Consider the following 20,884-nt stretch of genomic DNA (forward strand, 5'->3'; position numbering starts at 1 on the left):
ATTTTGGACTACAGGAAAATATGTATGTTAAATTTAAAAATATTTGTATGATTATTCACCTTTTAAAAATACATACATAGGGCTGGGGATTTAGCTCAGCGGCATTAGCGCCTGCCTGGCAAGCACGAGGTTATGAGTTCGATCCCCAGTACCAAACAAAACAAAAAGAGACAAATCAAAAATGTACACAAGAAGAAGGTATAAATACGTAACTATTACAGAAAGAGAAGCTTAAGTGTGATTTTTAAAAGTTTCTCACAATTTTTACAGATTTACAGAGTTTATGCACTAAGGATAGATTGCTCATGAGTCAAGACTAAAGTTCATGAGTCAAGACTAAAGCAGAATGTGAAGTTCTGGAAAGAAACTGTTACTTTTTTTACAGATAGAAATCAGTGAAGTGGTGAGAGGCCCCAAGAAGATGCTAAGACCAAGGATGTGTTGTAAGGTAGGGAGAGGGAAGAAACAGCTAGAGAAGAAGACAGGGCCCTCCACAGGCTTTGCTCCTGTCTTGTTTGGCCTTCTCACTCTCTCCAAGTAACTGCAGGAATGAATGTTCCAAGGCCCAGTCAGGCCTTCCCTGGCACTCTCCTTCTGCTCAGTCCCTTTGGGTCCTCTAAAAGACCACCTAGTGGGGCACTGCTGCGGCTCCCAGGGGCAAGAGAAACAGAGGGTCCCACTGCTCACTTCCCTGTGTCTTATCTGTCACTGGCTGTGTGGCCGGGGACAAGGTGTTTAATGTTTCTGTGCCTCAGTTTTCATATCACAGTTGTTTGGAAATAGGCCGAGGTAGTTACCACCCCTGAACACTCCCCAAATTCCAGAAAAATCTGAGAAGTTACCCCTGAAACTCTGCATTTACCATCTCTGACTCTGCTCACCTGGAACTATCCAAAGTGTACTTTAACATCAAATCTGAAATAGAGAGGGCCACTCCGTGTCAAATTTGCTCTTCGGTTTTCTCATCAGCCTGATACAGTCTGTGGTTCTTTAATGACTCTGTTTTTCTCATTATTTCTGTGTGTCCTGTGCAATTCTTTGTTCAGGATACAAAGAGCCTGCACATTGGGTGAGATGAAGTCAAATGGCCTGGTAACAGCACCAACAGTATACGGGCAGATGGGACTTTACAAAGATCACACAGTGTTACAGAAAAGTAGACCCACATAGATTCTCTCTCCTGCCACAGTCTCCTAGTCTCCTAGACTTCTGCAAGCGTGTGTTGTGGGAGAAAACAGCTGGGAGGTTCACATGTTTTTTTTTTTTTTCTCTGTCTATTGCCTGCTGCAAAAATAAACACAAAGCACTCCTTGAGTGGGAATTCAGGCAAAATGTTTTGCATGTACCCAATTTATAATTTGAGATGGAACTCACAGATCTGTCACCACTAGAAACATGAATAAAAATCAGTCATTGACATATGTTCTGCTCAGCACTCAGAACTCCACAGTTCCTAGAGGTGAGAAAGAAAAGTTGCCAGTCACATAAACATCAGCATTTCCAAATAAGACAACCTCAGAGATAGGGTAGGTGGAAAGCAGAGTCGTGCGGCTGATCGTCTGAACCTGTAAATGCTCCCCTATTTGGCTTGCTTCGATGGGTGGCCTATTTAAACCTGCCTCCACCTTATATCAGCACTGACCCTTTGTGGAATAAATTATCATCTTGTATGAAAAGAGAGACTGAAGTAGAGAAAGATGCCACATTGGATATCACCTAGGTAGTATTACAACTGAGAATGCATAGCTTAGATCTACTCATGAAGAAATCCCAGAAATAAATGGCAACTGGGGAATAGGTTGACAGTTTTTCCAAAATGTTAGTATTATAAGAGACAAAGATATTTTTGGGCTACTTGATAAGATGGAATGATCATAGTAGGCTAGATAAGATATATTTCATTAGTATTAAATTTAAGGAAGTTGATAGAAATGATACAATTGTGTTAAGAAATAATCACACCAGGCTTGGTGGTATGTGCTTGCAGTCCTAGCACTCTAAGAGGCTGAGGCAGGAGGATAACAAGTGTGAGCCTGGCCTGGGTAACATGGTTATTTAGTGAGATGTTGCCTAAAAATATTAACAAAAGGGGAGGGGATGTAGCTCAGTGCAAAATCCCTGGTTTCAATCCCCAGTCCCAAGGAAAAATAATAAAAGAAAGAAAGAATTACTGATGCATTTAAAATGAGACTCATGTCAAATAAAATTTACTCAAAAAATCATTCGGAAAAAATGAGGAGAGAGAAAGAGAGAGAGAGAGAGAGAGAGAGAGAGAGAGAGAGAGAGAGAGAAGACATTTGAGGTAATTTTTAAAAATAGGTAGAGGAATCTGGGTAAATGGTATATAGATGATATTTGTACTAATCTTACTATTGCACCTTTGAAAATATTTCCAAAAGAGTAGTTTACAAAATGTTAAAGACATATGGTGCATATAGTTTAAATTTTTCTGTTTTATAATTTGTCATTCAAGCCAAGAAGAGAATAAATTTAGCCTATCTCAAAAACCTTACACCTCATATAATGTCTGTGGGTGTTATTCTTGATTTTGAACATTTGAAGAGATTTTGACCAATGCACGTAGGCGTTCTTTTATCTGGCTGAAAACATTAAAGCAAAAATACTTTCTGGGACAATTGTTCATTTGTAGGGAAAGGTACAATCAGTAAAAAGCTATAATACTGTGTAAATAAGATACTGTACAAAAAGACCTTGAGAACCTATCAACAAGATGTGCAGAACTGTTCACAAAGCAAAGATGGATCATAAATCCATGTGGCAGGTGGTAAGTCTGAAAAGCATGTCTCGATGGCAAGTCGAAATACTCATTAAATAGGTAGGTCATTCAACTAGGAATATCTGTGTTGGCATTGGCATAGAGCCTCCTGTGAGCATCAGGTACAGCCAAGGTATAAAAATGGAGAATTTGACCAATATCATGGTGTATGTGTGAGGAAGGTCCTTTAATAGTTCTTGCATTTAATTCACAGAAGATTTCTGGATCATAGAAAGAGAACAAGTAATGCAAAACTAGTGAAAACCATAGGCTGTATCTCAAATAAATCAGTATGATTTGTAAACCTCTTCAGCTAGGACTTGACCCAGATCTTGTAGATTTGAATTTTTTTCCCACTCCATGATATTTAAGATCTTCTTGGGGTCCTCACGTCTATTCTCTACTTAACATGTAGCAGGACACACAGATGACTCTGTAGAAGGCATAGCACACAGTCACAATGAGGTAGGAACTCCTTCCAGAAGCAATATCCTATATACAACTTCTGAGTACTCTGGAGCATGGTGGGATGTCCACCACCATGGTGGGATGTCCTAGCACACAGGTCTTGGCACCAGTTATTTTACAGGGGAACACAGCAACTCATACAGTAAAATTCATGGTCCATGGCCCTGGATACAGAGAGGGACTGGGTGAATCTGGAGCTCATGAGGTGTCTACATGCTAAAGATCACTGGACTTCAATGTAGGAGTTATTTTCTAAATGGATCTGGCAGGGTATCTTTACTTTAGTATCTCTACCAACATAGTCTAGAAAAACACTGGGTACATGAAAATATTTGGAGAAACAACAAATAAGATGTCTTGAGAATACATCCTTTTTGTCTACCTATTTTCAAGATGTCTATCGATGACTGATCATAATCCCTTTCCTAAGATGCCTTTGTACAAAGGCAGCCATGGCAGAGATGAAAATGAACCTGAAATATCGAGAGTCATGTAAAACTTATGAAGGATGTCAGAGGCTCAGCAGAGAGATTTTCCTCTCTCTGCTGTCTCTTTCTTTGAATGGCCCAGCAAAAAAGCACTGATCCAGAGAATAACATGGCGCATTTCCCCATGGGCATGGTTTAAGTGTTTGAATTCTCTTCACATTTGATGCTATGTTGGCTATTGTGATGGTTTGGCTGACTGTTCATGTATTAAAGTTTTGGTCCCCAAGATGGTATGTTCTGTGAACTTTTAGGATCTAGGCCTAGTGAGAGATCCTTTAAGTCACAGAGGGTATCCCTTGAAGGAAACTGGGAAAAAAAGTCTGTCCTCTTGGCTACTTTTTGGACCATGATGTTAATCAGTTGCTTTGACACATGATATACAACCTGGATCAGAGGTTCAAAACCAGTGTGCTTGGTGATCCTCGCTTGGGCCTGACCAGGGAACTTTGTGGCTTCCTGCTGCACTGGACCAGCTCAGTGGGTCTTGAGCCTGTCTGCAACAACTGCCTGGCTCCCTGCCATGCTGGGCGGACTCTGGGGTCCCTACCTGCTGGTGCGCTCAGTTCTGGATGCTGAGTGGCGAGTGAGTATCCCCGCACCATTCCCCGAACTCAGGGAGTTTGGGTCCTCACTCAGGCCCGGCCAAGGAACTTTGTGGCTTCCTGCTGCACTGGACCGGCTCAGCAAGTCTGAAGCCCACCTGCAACAACTGCCCTGCTCCCTGCATGCTTGGAAGACTATGGGATTTTGGGCCTGCCAGCACACTAGATTCTGGAAACTGGGTGGCCTGAGGTGAGTGTCCCTGCACCATCCTGAACCAGGGAGTTTGGGATCATTGCTTCCACCAGCCAAGGAACTTCACAGCTTCCTGCCACACTAAACATGCACCGTAGGGCTTGGGCCTACCTGCTCCACCCCCAGTGATCCTCTCTCAATCCAGGGAACTGGGTGGCCAAAGTCCCAGGAGCTGAGGGCATAGAAGAGGATTTCCAACAGGCCTTTGAGAAGCCTTAGAATAACACCTGAAACACGGAAATATAGGAAAATGACAAAACAAAAGACCAAAATACAATCTCAAACCTCCAGCCCATCCCAAGAAACCCTAGGAGCTATGTACACAGAAGAAAATATATGCCATACAATGAAATAACTGACATAATAGCAACTGAAATAAGGAAGCAACTCTTGGAAGCTTTAAAGGAATTCAAACTTTTAGAAATAATCTCCCAGGTAAAAGAAATGAAAGAAATGCGGAACATATCTAAAGAAGACACAATTAAAAAGTTGGAGGAATTAAACAAAAAGGTAAAATCCCTGGATGAACAATAGAAGAAACAAACAGAATATATAAAGCAGATGCAAAGAGATATACAGGAAACCAAAAATTTCATTGAAAGTTGTAAAAACTGCCTTAATGAAAATGAAGATAGAATTTCAGACCTCAAAGGCAAGATTGCAGCTAGTGAACCAGAAAGAAAAGATCTTTTAAAAAGAACAAGGAATCAGGAAATAACAATTCAACAGCTGCAAGATGATGCAAAGAAAAACAACATAAGATTGACAGGGATAAATGAAAAAGAAGGGGACAACATAGAGAATGTCAAGAGGATATTTAGAGAAGTAATACCTGAAAATTTCCCAAACATGAGAATGGAAACTGACATCAGGATCAGTGAACCATACAGAACTTCAAATAGTCATAACCAAAATAAAACTACACCCAGACATATAATAATCACCATCCCAGAAGTCCAATATAAGACTAGAATATTAAAAGCTATCAGAGAGAAAAGACAGATCACCTATAAAGAAAAACCTATCAGAACCACAGCAGACTTCTCAGCACAAACAATAAAGTCAAGAAGAGAATGAAGTATTTCAGATTCTAAAGTAAAATGATTTCGAACCTAGGCTGATGTACCCTGCAAAACTGTCCTTCAAAATGGATGGAGAAATACGATGCTTCCATGACAAAGAATGGCTGAAGAACTTCATGATCACCAAACCAATCCTGTAAAGAATACTGAAAGACAGTCTAGATACACACAGAAAAAAACAACTAAGCAAGGCAGAAAATTAAACAGAATGGAAAGATAAAGATGTGATAGCAGAAATATAAGATGTCAACAATAAACCAACATATAACAGTTATAATCATTGATGTAAATGGTCTCAATGCCCAATTAAAAGAAAAAACTGGCAGAATGGATCAAGAAACAAAATCCAACCATATGCTGTCTATAAGAAACCCCTCTAACCAGCAGGATACTCACAGACTGAAAGTCAAAGGATGGAAAACAATACTACATGCAATAGGAACCACCCCCCCCAAAAGCGGGGGTAGCTATTATGTTTGCAGACAATGTGAACTTTAAACCAATAATAATCAGAAGAGATAAAGAAGGTCATTACATACTGGTTAGGGAAAAATTTCAAGAGGAAGAAATAACAATCTTAAATATATATGCACCTAATTGCAGAACACCCATTATACAAAGCAAGCATTAACAGAAATGAAAAACCTAATTAGCAGTAACACAATTATAACAGGAGACCTTAACACACCGTTGACACCAAGGGACAGATCAACCAGACAGAAAATCAGCAAAGAAATAACAGAACTGAATCACACCTGTGAACAAATGGACTTGATAGACATATACAGAGTGTTCCATCCAACAACATCAGAATACACACTCTTCTCAGCAGTACATGGGACATACTCTAAAATAGACCACATATTAGCCCACAGAACATACTTAAATAAATGCAAAAAAGTTGAAATAATCCCTTGCATGTTATCAAATCATAGCACCACGAAATTAGAAATTAATGATAAAAAATACTGCAAAAATCTCACAAACACATAGAAAATGAGTAACACACTCTTGTGTAATCAGTGGGTCATAGGAAATTTAAGAAGAAATTAAACAATACCTACAAGCCAACAAAAATACAAATACAACTTACTGGAATTTGTGGGATGCAATGAAAGCTGTCCTCAGAGGAAAATTTATTGCACTGAGTTCCCACATCAGGAAACCAGAATGAATACAAATAAATAACCTAATGCTACACCTCAGACATCTAGAAAAAGAAGAGCAAGTCAAGCCCAAAGCCAAAAGAAGGGAAGAAATTATAAAAAATCAGAGCAGAAATTAATGCAATAGAGACTCAGAAAACAATCCAAAGAATCAGTGAATCAAAGAGTTCCTTGAAAGAATAAATAAAATTGATAAGCCCCGAGCCAACCTTATTAAAAAAGGAAAGAAAAAGCTCAAATTTATGCAATAAAGAATGAAAAATGTGAAATCACTACAGACTCTATAGAAATACAGAAGATCATCAACACCTATTTTGAAAACCTCTGCTCTCACAGGTTTGATAACACAGAAGAAGTAGACAGCTGCCTAGAAACATATGAAGTACCAAAGCTAGGTACCAAAGCAAGGAGATGTAAAACTGCTGAATAACCCAATTTCTATTAATGAAATTGAAAATGTAATTAAATCCTTACCTACAAAGAAGAACCCAGGCCAGATGGATTCACTGCAGAATTCTACAAGAAGTACAAAGAAGACTTAATGCCGACACTCCTCAAACTCTTCAATGAAACTGAAAGGGAAGCAACTCTTCCTAAGTCATTCCTGGAAGCAAATATTACTCTAGTACCAAAACCTGAGAAAGACCCAACTAAAAAAGAGAACTACAGGTCAATCTCCCTAATGAACACAGATGCAAAAATCCTCAATAAAATATTGGCAACTAGAATACAGCAAATCATCAAGAAGATTATACACCATGACCAAGTGGGATTCATCCTAGGTATGCAGGGATGGTTCAACATACATAAATCAATAAATGTAATCCACCATATCAATAAGCCAAAAGTAAGAATCACATGATCATCTCTATAGATGCAGAAAAAGCTTTTGATAAGGTCCAACATTCATTTATGATAAGAGCCTTACAGAAAATTAGAATAGATGGTCTTTACCTCAATATAATAAAGGCCATCTATGACAACCACAGCCAGTATCATACTAAATGGCCAAATACTGAAGGCCTTTACCTTAAAATCAGACACAAGACAAGGACGTCCCTTATCACCACTCCTATTTAATATAGACTGGAAATACTAGCCAGCGCAATTAGACAAGAGAGAGAAATAAAAGGGGTAAAGATAAGAAAATTAGAAGTTAAATTATCGTTATTTGAGAGGACATGGTACTCTATATAGAAGACCACCAAAACTCCATTGAAAGACTCTTAGGTATAATAAATAAATTCAGTAACGTAGCTGTATACAAAATCAATACTCAAGAATCAATAGCATTTCTATACACTAACAACAAAATCACACAGAGATTAATAAGAGAAGCCACATCCTTCAACACTAGCAACTAAAAATATGAAATATTTAGGAATTATCCTCACGAAAGAAGTCCAAGATCTATATAAGTAAAAGTATAATACACTGAAAAAAGAAATTAAAGAGGATATCAGAAAATGGAAAGACATCCTTTGCTTGTGGTTAGGAAGAATAAATATTGTGAAAATGGCCCTTCTCCAAAAACTGTTATACAGATTCAATGCAATCCCAATGAAAGTAACATCAACATACCTCATCGATCTGAGAAATCACTTCTAAAATTCATCTGGAGCAAGAGGAGACCTAGAATATCAAAGACAGTTCTAAGCAGCAAAGGCAAGGCAGGAGGCATCACAATCCCTGACTTGAAGTCATACAAAGCATCTGTAGTAAAATCAACATGGTGCTGGAATCAAAACAGAGCCAAAGATCAATGCAATAGATTAGAAGATACAACCACAACTACAAACACACTCAACCACCTTATCTTTGATAAAGGGGCCAAAGAGGTTCACTGGAAGGACAGTTTCTTTAATAAATGATGTTGGAAAAACTACCTCTCCATATGCCAAAAACTAAAACTAGACCCATGCCTATCACCATGTCCTAAATTAAAATCTAAATGGATCAAAGATCTGAATATTAAAACAGAAACACTAAATTTATTGGATGACAAATTGGGTAAAAATCTTGAAAACATAGGGGTAGGTAGAGAATTCATGAACAGGAATCAAACTGCATGAGAAATACTTCCCAGAATCAATAATAACTAGGATCTCGTCTTATTAAAAAGATTCTGCATGTCAAAAGAAATCTCTAGCATAGTGAAAAGACAAACCATAAACTTGGAAAAAAATCTTAGTGAACTGTCCCTCAGATAAAGAACTTCTGTCTAAAATATATAAAGAATTTAAAAAACTCAGATCCCCAAAATTCAAAGACTCAATCCAAAAATGGGCATCTGAGATGAGTGTACAATTCTCAGATGAAGAAATACAAATGGCAAATAAATATGTGAAAAATTTTCATCTTATTACTCATTAGAAAAATGCAAATTAAAACCACGCTGAGATTCCATCTCACTCCTGAAACAATGGCCAGGATCAAGAAAACTACCAACAACAAATGCTGGAGAGGCTGTGGGGAAAAAGGAACTCTCCTGTACTGTTGGTGGGATTGTAGACTGCTACAACCATTGTGGAGGTCAGTCTGGAGATTTCTCAAAAAGCTGGGATTGGAAGTCCCATTTTTTCCAGCTATTCTACTTCTAGGCATATTCCCAGAAGAACTGAAAGCATCAGACCACAGTGATATATGTGAACCTATGTTTATAGCAGCACAATTTGTAATCGCCAGATCTTGGAAACAACCTAAGTGTCCATCAACTGAGGAATGGATAAAAGAGTTGTGGTATTTTTATACAATGGAGTACTACTCAGATATAAAGAATGATCACATTGAGTTATTTATAAATAAATGGATGCAGCTTGAGACCATACTCATAAGTGAAATAAATCAAACTCACATGTATAAATACCGAATAGTTTCCCTAGTGTAAGAAATGGTAAGAATACATAAAAGTATGTGGTAATCATGATTCCCTATTATATTTTTTGAAGCCTTATAATATTTTCATTCATTAATTGTAATGGTTTTACTCTGAGGTGTTTGATTTGTCTGTGATAGTATGAACAGTTATTTTGAAGAAAACAAGACATTATAATAGCTGGTGCTGATTTAATATCATCTTGTTTTGAAGTCCCATCAGGCTTATGTTCTTCTGTCTCCATCAGTTTCTTCATGTTGTATCTTATTGGATTTTATTATATGTGAGTAAAACATATATGTCCGTAAAACAAAATGTTTTACAGACAAGGAGATAATATAGAAACCCTTGTTCATTTTCTGTTAATTGGTTCTAAATACCCTGTAATACTTTTACACTCTTGAATGGTTTTCACTGTCTTGTTATGTTTGATACTATAGTATAGGAAGGTATACTCAAATATTTCAAGGAAAGGGACACTATGGTATCTACTGTCATGTCAGGTTATCCTGTGGTGAAACACTATGTTGCTTAAATTATTCTGTTCTGACCTGTGTTGTTATGTCTTCTTTCATCTTAATATCCTCTTTCCTTTTTATATATTTAAAAAAACCAGTGTGCTTACTCATCTTGGACTTCAAACTCTAAGCCAGTGATGGTAAAACTTTTAGACCTTTCAGTGATACAAGCAGCCACTGTGACACATGGCATAGGCTCATCGCTAGTGCTCTAAGTTATGAGCTAAATAATATTTTTCTACTAAGTTAATTGACTCAGTGTTATGGTTTAGATCTGAAATGTTCCCAAAAAGCAGATTCATCAACCAATGAGTTCAGTAGCTAAATATGTTCTTAGGAGGTGAGGCCTGGTAGGAAGTGGGTCACTTGTGGTGTTACCTAGAAGTGTGTATTTTTGTCCTCAGCTCCTCTTTCTCTCTCTGCTTCCTGGCTAACATGAAGTGAGTAGTTGTCTTCTTCCACGCCCCTCCATCATGCCCTTTTTGCCTTGGAGCCAGCCGACTTTGGCATGAATCTGCTGGACCTGTGAGCCAAACCATCCTCTCCTTTAAGTTGTATGTGTTGAGTGTTTTGTCCCAGCGATGGGAAAATTGCCTAACATACTCAGGCACATTGTAATAGCAATATGAAGCTGACTAATGCATTAATATGCCATCCAGCCCTGGATGTACTCAGAACCATGTCAGAGGAGTTGTGATTTCATGAGTAAGAAAGATTCTGCCCTAGCAGTTGATTTCCATGGATTAAAAATAAAATATGGGCAAGATCCACAGCCATCATGTACCTATTAATCCCTAGTATGTCAGCATGAGCCACCTTTTTCTCTCTCCAGTGTTCTGAGTCAAAAGAAAAGAGAATGAGCCCATGGGGGAAGAGTATTGGAAAAGCAGGGAAGGCTCTATAGCCCAACCACCAACATCTGGCCCAATATGGCCACATTTGTGGGTGATGGATAACATGAGGTTTGCTGTTTGTGTAGGTGTGCACGACTGTCTCAGAACTCGGGTAATGGAGAGAAGTGACCAGAAAGGGAATTCAGAGGAAATAGCATCCTGTAGTCATATCATACCCTCTCATGCCCTTCAGTCTAGACCACGTCACTTAACTTCCCTGGACTCATTACCTTCATTGTAAAGAAACAGTAGTCTGAACCTCAGAAGGACACGGGAGAACAGAGCAAGGGTGACCAGGGCTAAAGAGGAAAAAGCAGTCCTTGGGCAGCTTCTGCTCCAGCTTGAGATTCTGTCTCTTTCTAGCTTGTGCTTAGCCTGGTCTTTCTGACTCCAGAGTGAGGAGAGTTCTCAGCACTGGCAGAGGCTACACATGAGCAGTTTTCCCTGTGGGAGAACCGGTTCAGTGAGAAGAGCCCCATAGGCTGAGCCTCCGGTGCTGGCCAGGAAAAAAGTGGAGAAACAAGACTAAGGAGAGAGCACTGGTGCAGATAAGGGCAGGTAGACGAGGGGTTGTGTTGGGTTCTCAGTGATAATAACAGTAAGAATAAATGAGGCAAGTTCTTAGGCATTTATCTTGGTTTATTTGACAGAGGCAGAGGTACAAACAGTGAGGAAGGCAGTCTTCTTATGGACAGTTTTGCTTCCTTGATTTGAAGTTCTCATGCTTCCGATGTGTGCTCAGTTTGTGGGGGTTTGAGGGGAGCAGGAAGCATAGTCCACGCTTCCACTTGTAGGAGGCTCATGCAGATGTTCCCGCAGAAGGCTGAACAGCATATGTTATTTGCTTGACAGTCTCGGTGAGCTTCACATTGGCGGTTGCACTGATAAAATTCAGGTGTCTTCTCACAGATCTTGATTTTGGGGACCAGTCGTGTTTCTGAAATGGAGCAGGAGGAGGGTGAGTGGGAGCAGCTAAATAGAAAGCAGTTTTCTCAAGCTTAAAACGCCACCCAGAAATCAGGACCTACTCACAATACTTTTAGTCTTTTCCAGGAACTTTCTTTGTGTCTCTTATCAAATCCTTGTGATCAGTAGTGTCTTAAATCCTATGTTCCGCCTGTTACCCTCTCTCTTCCCCTATGGATCTCAGTGTCTGGGCTTCTGAACCTTCCCTCCCCTGTTAGGCACAGAGACGAAGATGAACCTGAAATACCTAGACTCCTGTGAGGTCACCCTTATGCGACCTGCACTCTAATCTGGAGAGCTCAAGAAGCCTGAGACCCCTCCCATTCTCGAGAATTTTCAGAATGCAGAGAGAAAGATGGGCTTGCCTCTTATTCTTCTCTTCACTGTCACTGTGTCCAGTACCCCAGTCCCTTTGGTAGTTTCCCTTTTCCCCACCAACCCCCTGCTGCCTCTGATAAACACTCTGTGTTGGCTCTGTTGGACACTGGACACCCCACAATGTTCTTGCTTTCTATACCTGTGCTCTTTTCATCACCTACAGTCATCCCCGTATACATCTCTGGATATTTACCCTTTGCAAATGTGCATATATCAGGGGATAATTGTCTTATTTTCCAATTAGATTTTCAACTCTGCTGCACCTGTTTCTGAAGTATGTACCAGTTGTTTCTGGATTGTTGGAATGGAGGAAAAACATTGTGAGTCCTTTCCTATCCCACTGCCCTTTACAGGCCTGGGTGACAGAGGGCTGTGGGTTGTTAAAAGCCAGAGTGTACAAAGCTTGAGCAGAGCTGGGTGTGTGGAGAAGTACCACGTCCCACGGACTCTTCGCCCTGGGCACAGTCTCTCCTTCCCAGCACCCCACTTACCCACCCAGTCCATCACCTACTCTGCATCCTCTTCCATTTACTTTCAAGGGGGCCTCCCTGGGTCTGCATGAGCAGCGGCAGCATGCAGAGGAGCAGCGTGGGCAGCAGGACCTGGTGTGGCATAACTCTGACCACAGGCACAAGCCCAAGTCTGGCTAGGCTGCCACAGTCTTCTCTCAGAGTTGCATGTGGGAAGGGAAGTCAGGGAAAGCAAATTCTCCTCGGCTCCTTGCTGCCTCTGCTGGCCAAGAGCATCCCTGTTGCCTGTCTTTACCTGCCCCTTAGAGTCCTGGGGAAGGCGGGGGCTTCTGCAGGGAGGCCACCTTCTCACCGGATCAACCCTCTCTCATTGCTCACAGACTTCCATGAAGTGTACAACTTATTTCTATTTCTAACTATAAAATAGTTTACGGAAAAATAATGTAGTTATGAAAAGATTATAATCTCATTACTTAAAATTTACCCATGTTTCATTGTATTTTCTTGTAGTCTCTGCATGAATTTAACGTGCACAACTGTTTGTCTTTTCACTTTTTAAAAAAAAATCAGGCACCTTTGTTACCTGCTGCCACTCTCATTGAATTGTGTAAAAATATTTCATAAAAAGATTTTCCACAATGGTACAACTACTAACTCATTATATTCTACACAATATTACATTGAAAATTTTAGTTACACATTCTTGATTCTTATGGACTAAAGCAAGAGAGACAGAATTAGAGAATATACCCTTATCTAACCTAAAAGTCTGAAATCCAAAATCTGAAAATTTTATTTATTTTATGCTCAGTTACATGTGCTTTTTGAATCCTATCTTCAGTATTCACTGGCTTTGTAAGATTAAAACTAGTTTTACTCAGACACATGATCCTTGTCCTTTAACTTGAGATCAACTAGATCAGCTTCCCTAGCCAGATAGCATTTCTAGGTGATGCTTACTTTTTTGAGTATTCCACAAAATGCTTGCAGATGAAGCAATCTAAGTCTGATAGGGGTTCAGGAATGGGACTATGAGAACAGAACCAGTGACAAAACTTTCACTGAGTAGAAATACAAAGTACTAAAAATGTGTGCATCATATCTGAGCACGTGTGTGTACATATACATATATGGGGATGGGCTAAGGAGAATGTCATGGGCATGAGAAGAAGGGTTAATTGGTATACATGGCAAATGTTTTAGAACTCAGGTGAGGGAGGAACCTGTTGTTCTATAGTTTGAATCTGAGATGTTCCCCAAAGGCCCGTGTGTTAAAGGGTTGATCTCATGTGCTACTTAGAAGTGGTAAAACTCACAAAATGAGGTCAGATGGGAGATCTTTAGGTTACTGGGGATGTGTTCTCAAACTGGGCAGCAAGATCCAGCCCCTCCCCTGCCTCCTTTCACTTTGGCTGTGAAGTGAGTGGTGTTTTTGGTTTGTTTTTTACAATACTGAGAGATTGACCCAAAGACCTCAGGCATTCTAGATAAGCACTCTACCACTTGCTATGCCCAACCTTTTAAAATTTGATTTTGAGACAGACTTTTACTAAGTTTCTCAGGCTGGCTTTGAACTTGTGAATTTGCCACTGTAGCTGGATAAGGTAAGCAGTTTTGTGCGACTGCAGACTCCTGCCTTGATGTGCTGCCTTCCCCAAAGCAATGGGTCAACTTAGCATGGACTAAGTCCTCCAAATGTGTGAGATGAAATAAACATTTCCTCTTTAGAAGTTGATTATCTTAAGTATTTGTTATAGTGGCGACCGATTAAAACCAAGGAAACCCATCAAGTAAGGACTCAGGGCCATTTTTCTGGGAGGAAGTGTCCTGGGTATGGAACACTGTGGGGGAAGGGAAGGAAACAGATTCTTGAAGATTCCAGGATTTGGGCCAAGCACAGAGCATAAGTCTGTGATTGCTCTTCTTGGAATATATTTCTTATATACTAACCAATGCCTTGGAAATTCATAATTTAATCACTTCAGTTTGACACTGTGTTCGTTTTCTGTTGCTATAAAAAATATCTGAGTTGGGTAATCTATAAAGAGAAGCAGTTTAGACTGAGGGTGTAGCTCAGAGGTAGAGCATATTTACCAGCACAAAAAATAAAAGAGGTTTAGTTAGCTCATGCTTTTGTAGGCTGAAGGTCTAAGGCTGGGCAGTTCTGTATGTTCACCTTGCATACGGGAAGCTCCTCGGCAGCTTACCACATGGCAGGAGAGAGAAAATGGAGATAGCTTTGTGCATAGGGGGCCGCTTGTGTGGGTTGGGTCACTTTATAGCAATCTACTCTTACAAAAATTAATTCACTCCAAGAGACAAGAATTGACTCCTTCTTTGGGCAGCATCCATAAGTACCTTACCAATTTCTGCTATGTTTCACCATTTAAAAGTTCTACCACCTGTTACCATTGCTACACTGAGGACCAAATCGCTAGCACAGGAGCGCCTGGGGGACAGACTGCATCTAAATAAAGCAGGCACCCTTTTTATCCCTATCAGTGTTCCCTTCAGGTTGCTCCTACAACTTTGTATCCAGGTCTCCAGACTATGCCCTTTGTCCTTGAACTGTGGCTTCTCAATGAATTTCTGCTTCTCAATGTACCTGACATACTGTGGAAATAATTACTTGTGCGTGGACATCTCTTGTCACTATAAATGAATATTCTTACAAGACATGGTCTAGAGAAAGAAACCTCCTCTTTGAAAGCTTCTATCTTGCCCACTTGACTCTTCTCTTTTCTAATGGTACAAGATTGTATGCAGGTGTATCCAGTATAATGCCCTCTGACATTTGGTGAACAGATATCACTGCCCCTCAAATGACAAGCCTGTGTCAATATCTTGGTGTTAGACTTTGTCATTTCATTTTCTTCATTTACTAGGTGGTCATCTAGCTTTTCTAAAATCCTTCCTACTTGGTCTCTTTTTATCTATGTGAAAGTTAGGGGAGGATGCTGGGTTGCGGGGGTGACAGTGTTAAACATTTATTGGCAAAGGATAATCAATGCTGAGAAGGATGTGATGTTAAAGATAAATCTACAGATTTTGTCCTCAACAAGGTGAGTTACGATATAACAGTTGAAGACTTTGAGGGCCATGTGACTTTGGTATTTGGTCTTGGCTAGAACTGTAACTTCGGTACACATAGTTCTTTCTAGCTTATCAAGAGATACTATCCGTATCAAAAAAATCTACTATTTCTGGATGGGTGAGTACCACAGTAAAGAGCGTGTGGTACAGCCAACAGGCAATTCTTAGGCAGAATTTAACCTCAACCAAGATCACCACTGTGATGTTTTCTTACTCTCTCCCCATTTCAGTCCTCCCAGTAATAGGAGACCACACACAAGAGCTGTAAGCCAGTTACTGCAGACACCTTCAGAGGTAGGTGGGATAAGGGTCTTGAGGTTTGAGCTTTTATTTGTGACTTGCTTGGATGAGGTCACAGCTCAGATGGTGTCAACCATTCCATTGAGATGGAGGATTATTGTTTCATAGGTCAAAATAAGAAAATTGAGAGGTAGAGAGAACATAGATAAATTATAGATATCATTACTCTCGTCCCCATATCTAGCTTGTGTCTTCTTTGACATTATTTAGAAAACACAGGATCGGGGGGCTGGAGGTATAGCTTAGCGGCATAAGCTCCTGCCTTACAGGCAGGCAGCTGTGAGTTCAATCCCCAGTACCGATAAAAAGGATAAAAGAAAAAAAAAAAAAAAACCAACCAAAAAAAACCCCCACAGGATCTAGAAATTTGGGGAGAGAACTAGTTCTGTGTTTTCCTGATGCTTTTAGGGCCTCTTTAATTTTAGTTTATTAGTTCACATGTGTAGTATATAATGTTTATATCCCCTGTGGTAAGTTGATACATGTACATAACGTATTTTAATTCATTTTTTCCATTCACTTCCCTTTTCTCCCTCTCCCTTCACCTACCTCTTGATCCCCTGCTTTTTTCGTATATATTTGCAGTACACAATGCTTACATTCCTTGTGTGTAGTTGGTACGTGTCTATAACACACTCTAATTCCTATTTTCATCTATTATTCCTTCCTTCCTTTCCTCTTTCTCCCATTTCTTGATCACTTTCCCTGATTCCTATTATCAAGTTTTATTTTGTGCTTAGTTTTAGTCTAGGTCTCTCATATAGGGGAAATATTGTGCTATTTTTAACTTGTGTGCCTGATTCATTTCATTTAACATTGTGGTCTCAAGGTGCATGTATTTTCCTACAAATGACTCAAGTGAATCATTCTTTATGGCAGAAGAGTGCTCCAGGTGTGTAAACATCACATTTTCTTTATCCATTCATCTGCTGATGGACATATAGGTGACTTCCAAGATTTAGCAATCATGACTTGTGCTGCTGTAAACATGGTTATGTATGTATCTATAATACTGCATTATGTCTTACACTCTTTGGGAAAGATACCTAGAAGAGGAATAGCTGTGTCAAATGGAATTTCTGGTTCTAGTGGGTTTTTTTTGAGGAAAAAAAAACTCCATACAAAAAAAAATCCATACAGATTTTCCTAGTGGTTGTTACACATTTAATCATCCTACAATTTATCTTGAATGAACAAAAGAATGTACCAAGAACTCTTTGGGAAGCACCTGGCATAACATGAGTTTGACGTGATACTTCATTGCTCTGGAATAATTCAGTGTAACTGAAGTGTGCAGAAAAGGAATTTAGGTATCCCCAGGCTCCCGAACACTTTGGGGGAGTATCAAAGTGCTAGACTTAGAATGAGGACTTACAAGTGAGTGAATTCCAAGTTCTGGAAAACTTGAATCTAAGGTAATATTTTTGAATACAAAGAAACAGCTTCACAGAATCAATTGCTTTGGGTTTATGTGTTATTGTGTGTGTCTTCCTCCTCCTTAATGCAAAAAGACACACCAGGAACCCACACTGCAATCAATGCTTACCCTCATCCAGGGAGCTCGTTGCCACAACTTCATCTGTCAGTGGATAGCAGAGGATGCTGATATGTTCTGGTGCCTTCACAGGATTGGAACACTTTTAGCAGCCTGGTGGTACACACCTGTAATCCCACCACTCTGGAAGGCTGAGGAATGAAGACCACAAATTCAAGCCCAGTCTGGGAGGACCTGTTTTAGAAAAACAAGGAAAGAGGGGCTGGGAATATAGCTCAATGTGAAAGCCTGTGTTCAACTGTCAGTACTGGAAAAACATAAAAAGATAACTTGAGCCTCAGTTTCAAGTACCAGGAAAAAGGTCATTGCTTGTCTTTCCTATAAAAAGAATGTTAAAAATGTGCAGGATATCCAGAAACCTACCATACTTAAACCTACCATACTTCAACCTTAAGCAGCACCAATTAAGCTATATCCTTTGGATTAAATGTTGTCCAATGGTAAGTGAAATCTCATCTTGGCCATTTTCCATCATCATGCTGAGGCAAGACATCAGGGACCTGAATTCTGAGTGGAGAAGGTCAGAGAACAGATCTAAGTATCCAAGAGTAGAACTCCCCCAAACACCTGACTGTTTACAACTTTCTTTTTTTCTCTTCCTGATCTTTTCCTCTTGCCTCTGCTCAAACCTCCTACAACCAGTTTGCCTAAAAATCAGCTCATTTAATGATTCATGTACCTAAAACTTCCAATTTCACATGTGCAAAGAGGAGCTCTTTTTGACAGATTCTTTACTTTTAAAATAATTTCTAGCATTACATCAGCTTTTCAGTGATTCTGGTGGATTCATCTAGAGCAGCAGTGTTCAACAGAGCTTCTTGAAATTAAGTGTTCTCAAGTTGAACTGTCTAACATAGTAGCCCCTAGTTACATGTGGCTATTCGATGCCTGAAAATTGATTTCTTAAAGATTTATTTAATGAGTTTGAATAGTTACAACTGGCCAGCAGCTACTATATTATTAGACAGGAATTGCTGCTGCGTGGTTGAAACTTCTTGACCTATAGAAAGACGTTCAGCAAGGCAATCACTGCCTTGTTACTGTTTAACTCATATCAGACTTTAACTCCTTCCTTAGGCTCTTTTATTTTTGTTGTTATTTGGTCTCAGGAAGGTAAAAGAGGAGATAAAGGATGAAGGGGACAGATAGGTACAAGCAGGGAATTCTGATGTACTTAAGTCTCATCCTCCCCTGCTCCAACTTCCTCTACCCCTTATCTGTCACTCGGAAGCCACCTGGTGATAGATTTCGGTTTCTTGTTAGCATTCTTGTTCAAGCTTCTTTGACTCTGATGCCCATTTTCCCTCCTCTGTAAAATATGTGAGAGCAAACAAAATTTGTACTATTGGTAGAACCAAGGGGAGGGGGCCAGATACTGACGTCCAATTGGTAGAACTGTTGCCTAGACTTTTAGGGAGACAAGAGGAGCAGCAATTACCCAAAGCCTGAAAAAGACAATATTTTTTTGCCTGGAAAATTTTCTCCCTTAACTCATGCTATGACAGAGTGATACATGTGCCAAATCTTTAGCAATAGGAGGATTTATCAGGACATTTTAATAGCAAAATGAAACTGAAAGTATTCAGGTTTTAATGGTAAGAGGAATGATCATAATATTTACAATTGGATTGCTGTTATAATTTATATGATGTGATATTGTTTTCCTCCCTCTATGAATATTATTCAAAATGATTAGTTTTTAAAAATTTCTTCAGGAAAGCTAAGGTTTTCACAGATTTTTATGTGACTCTTCACTTATAAAATACCATCTCAATGTCACCAATCTAAAAAATGTTTAGAAGTGTGGCCTTTTTTCTCTCTGGGGAGCTCTGGTTGTAGGATGTGGTCAGCATCAATACTAATGTCCTCACTCTTGTTGTTTTTAATTCTATTCCTTCACCCAACCTGACTGAAAAAAGTTCCTTTCTCTAGAACACAGGACCAACAGGAAGAGTGGAAAAGTTGTTACATAAGGGCTACTGTCCTAAACTGGCATTGCGCTTCTGGGCCTGGCTGTTTTGTGGGGAATTTCAATGTACATTGTGGACATAAAATGTTATCTAGCCAATTACAAGTTGGATATTTCTGGAACTGCAGTCTTTTTTTTTTTTGCTACCGCAGGTTGTATTAGTCAGATGCCCACAGTTCAGAGGCTATAGCTGTGACCCAAATACAGTTCTAGTGAGGTCACCACAAATTTCTGGGGACACAGAATGAGCTCTAAGATTACTACTCATAAAAACTTTTTTTACTGGGAGTTAATGGACAAGATCTCCACTTCTCTGAACAAAATATTTTACCACTAAAATTTCCTTCAAAATCTTGATTATAATTCTTTCAACTGTGTCCTCACATGAGTGAAAGCTTCATGAATCCTTTATCTGTTGTGGGCTGCCATTTTTTTTCTTAAGTTGTACTAAATAAACTATTTCGTAACTGACTCTGGAATCAATTTTGATCTTCATGAAAACTTCCACTATGTAACTCTACTGCATATGTTTTTAAATAAAATATCAGGATACTTAATGTGTCCTATTTCATAAAAATAATGATTATCACATAAAAATATCCTTACTGGTTATTTCTAGATGGTGCAATGACTATATTCACCCATTTCCTCTAAGTACTTTCTATTTTAAAAGTTACATAATCTGAAGATGTTATTGATTATTCATAAAAAATAATGCATTAAAAATTGTGCAAAGGAAGTGTTATGTGATGTGTAATGGAAGAAGCATGCAGCTGTTACTGGCTAGCTTGGGAACTGGTGTATCATTGGGTTCAGAGAGTGAAAACCAAAAAGAGAAAGAATGACATGATATTCACAGTAAAGTTCTCTGTTTTCTATCCTATTTACCTAAATCCCTTTTCTATCTCTAGCGGTGCCAGAGAAAGCTCTGTCTTCTGTCAGAACTTAATCCTAAATACACAGAGACAACAATGCAGTTCTGGAGTTGCCTGCTGGTCGTGGTCATCTCTGTCCATCCATCTGTGCTGGGAAACCTCAGGACGAACTATGACAGTGGTAATGGTGTGGGATGCAGAGAGAAGAAGGGCCATA

General features: G+C 39.4%; 1 protein-coding gene across 1 annotated transcript; it reads right to left on the reverse strand.

Moving 5' to 3' along the window:
• Positions 1–11,780: 11,780 nt before the first annotated feature.
• Positions 11,781–13,019, reverse strand: Wfdc10a (WAP four-disulfide core domain 10A). The gene is made up of 2 exons (XM_003467786.1): positions 12,917–13,019; positions 11,781–11,998 (listed from the first exon to the last, which is right to left on the reverse strand). Exons 1-2 carry the CDS (start codon positions 13,017–13,019, stop codon positions 11,781–11,783), a joined length of 321 nt encoding a protein of 106 aa, XP_003467834.1.
• Positions 13,020–20,884: the final 7,865 nt, after the last annotated feature.

The sequence above is a fragment of the Cavia porcellus genome, unplaced genomic scaffold (assembly GCF_034190915.1).
Source record: "Cavia porcellus strain 051 isolate PalLab524CR breed Dunkin Hartley unplaced genomic scaffold, mCavPor4.1 scaffold_5, whole genome shotgun sequence".
Taxonomy (NCBI): Eukaryota; Metazoa; Chordata; class Mammalia; order Rodentia; family Caviidae; genus Cavia; species Cavia porcellus.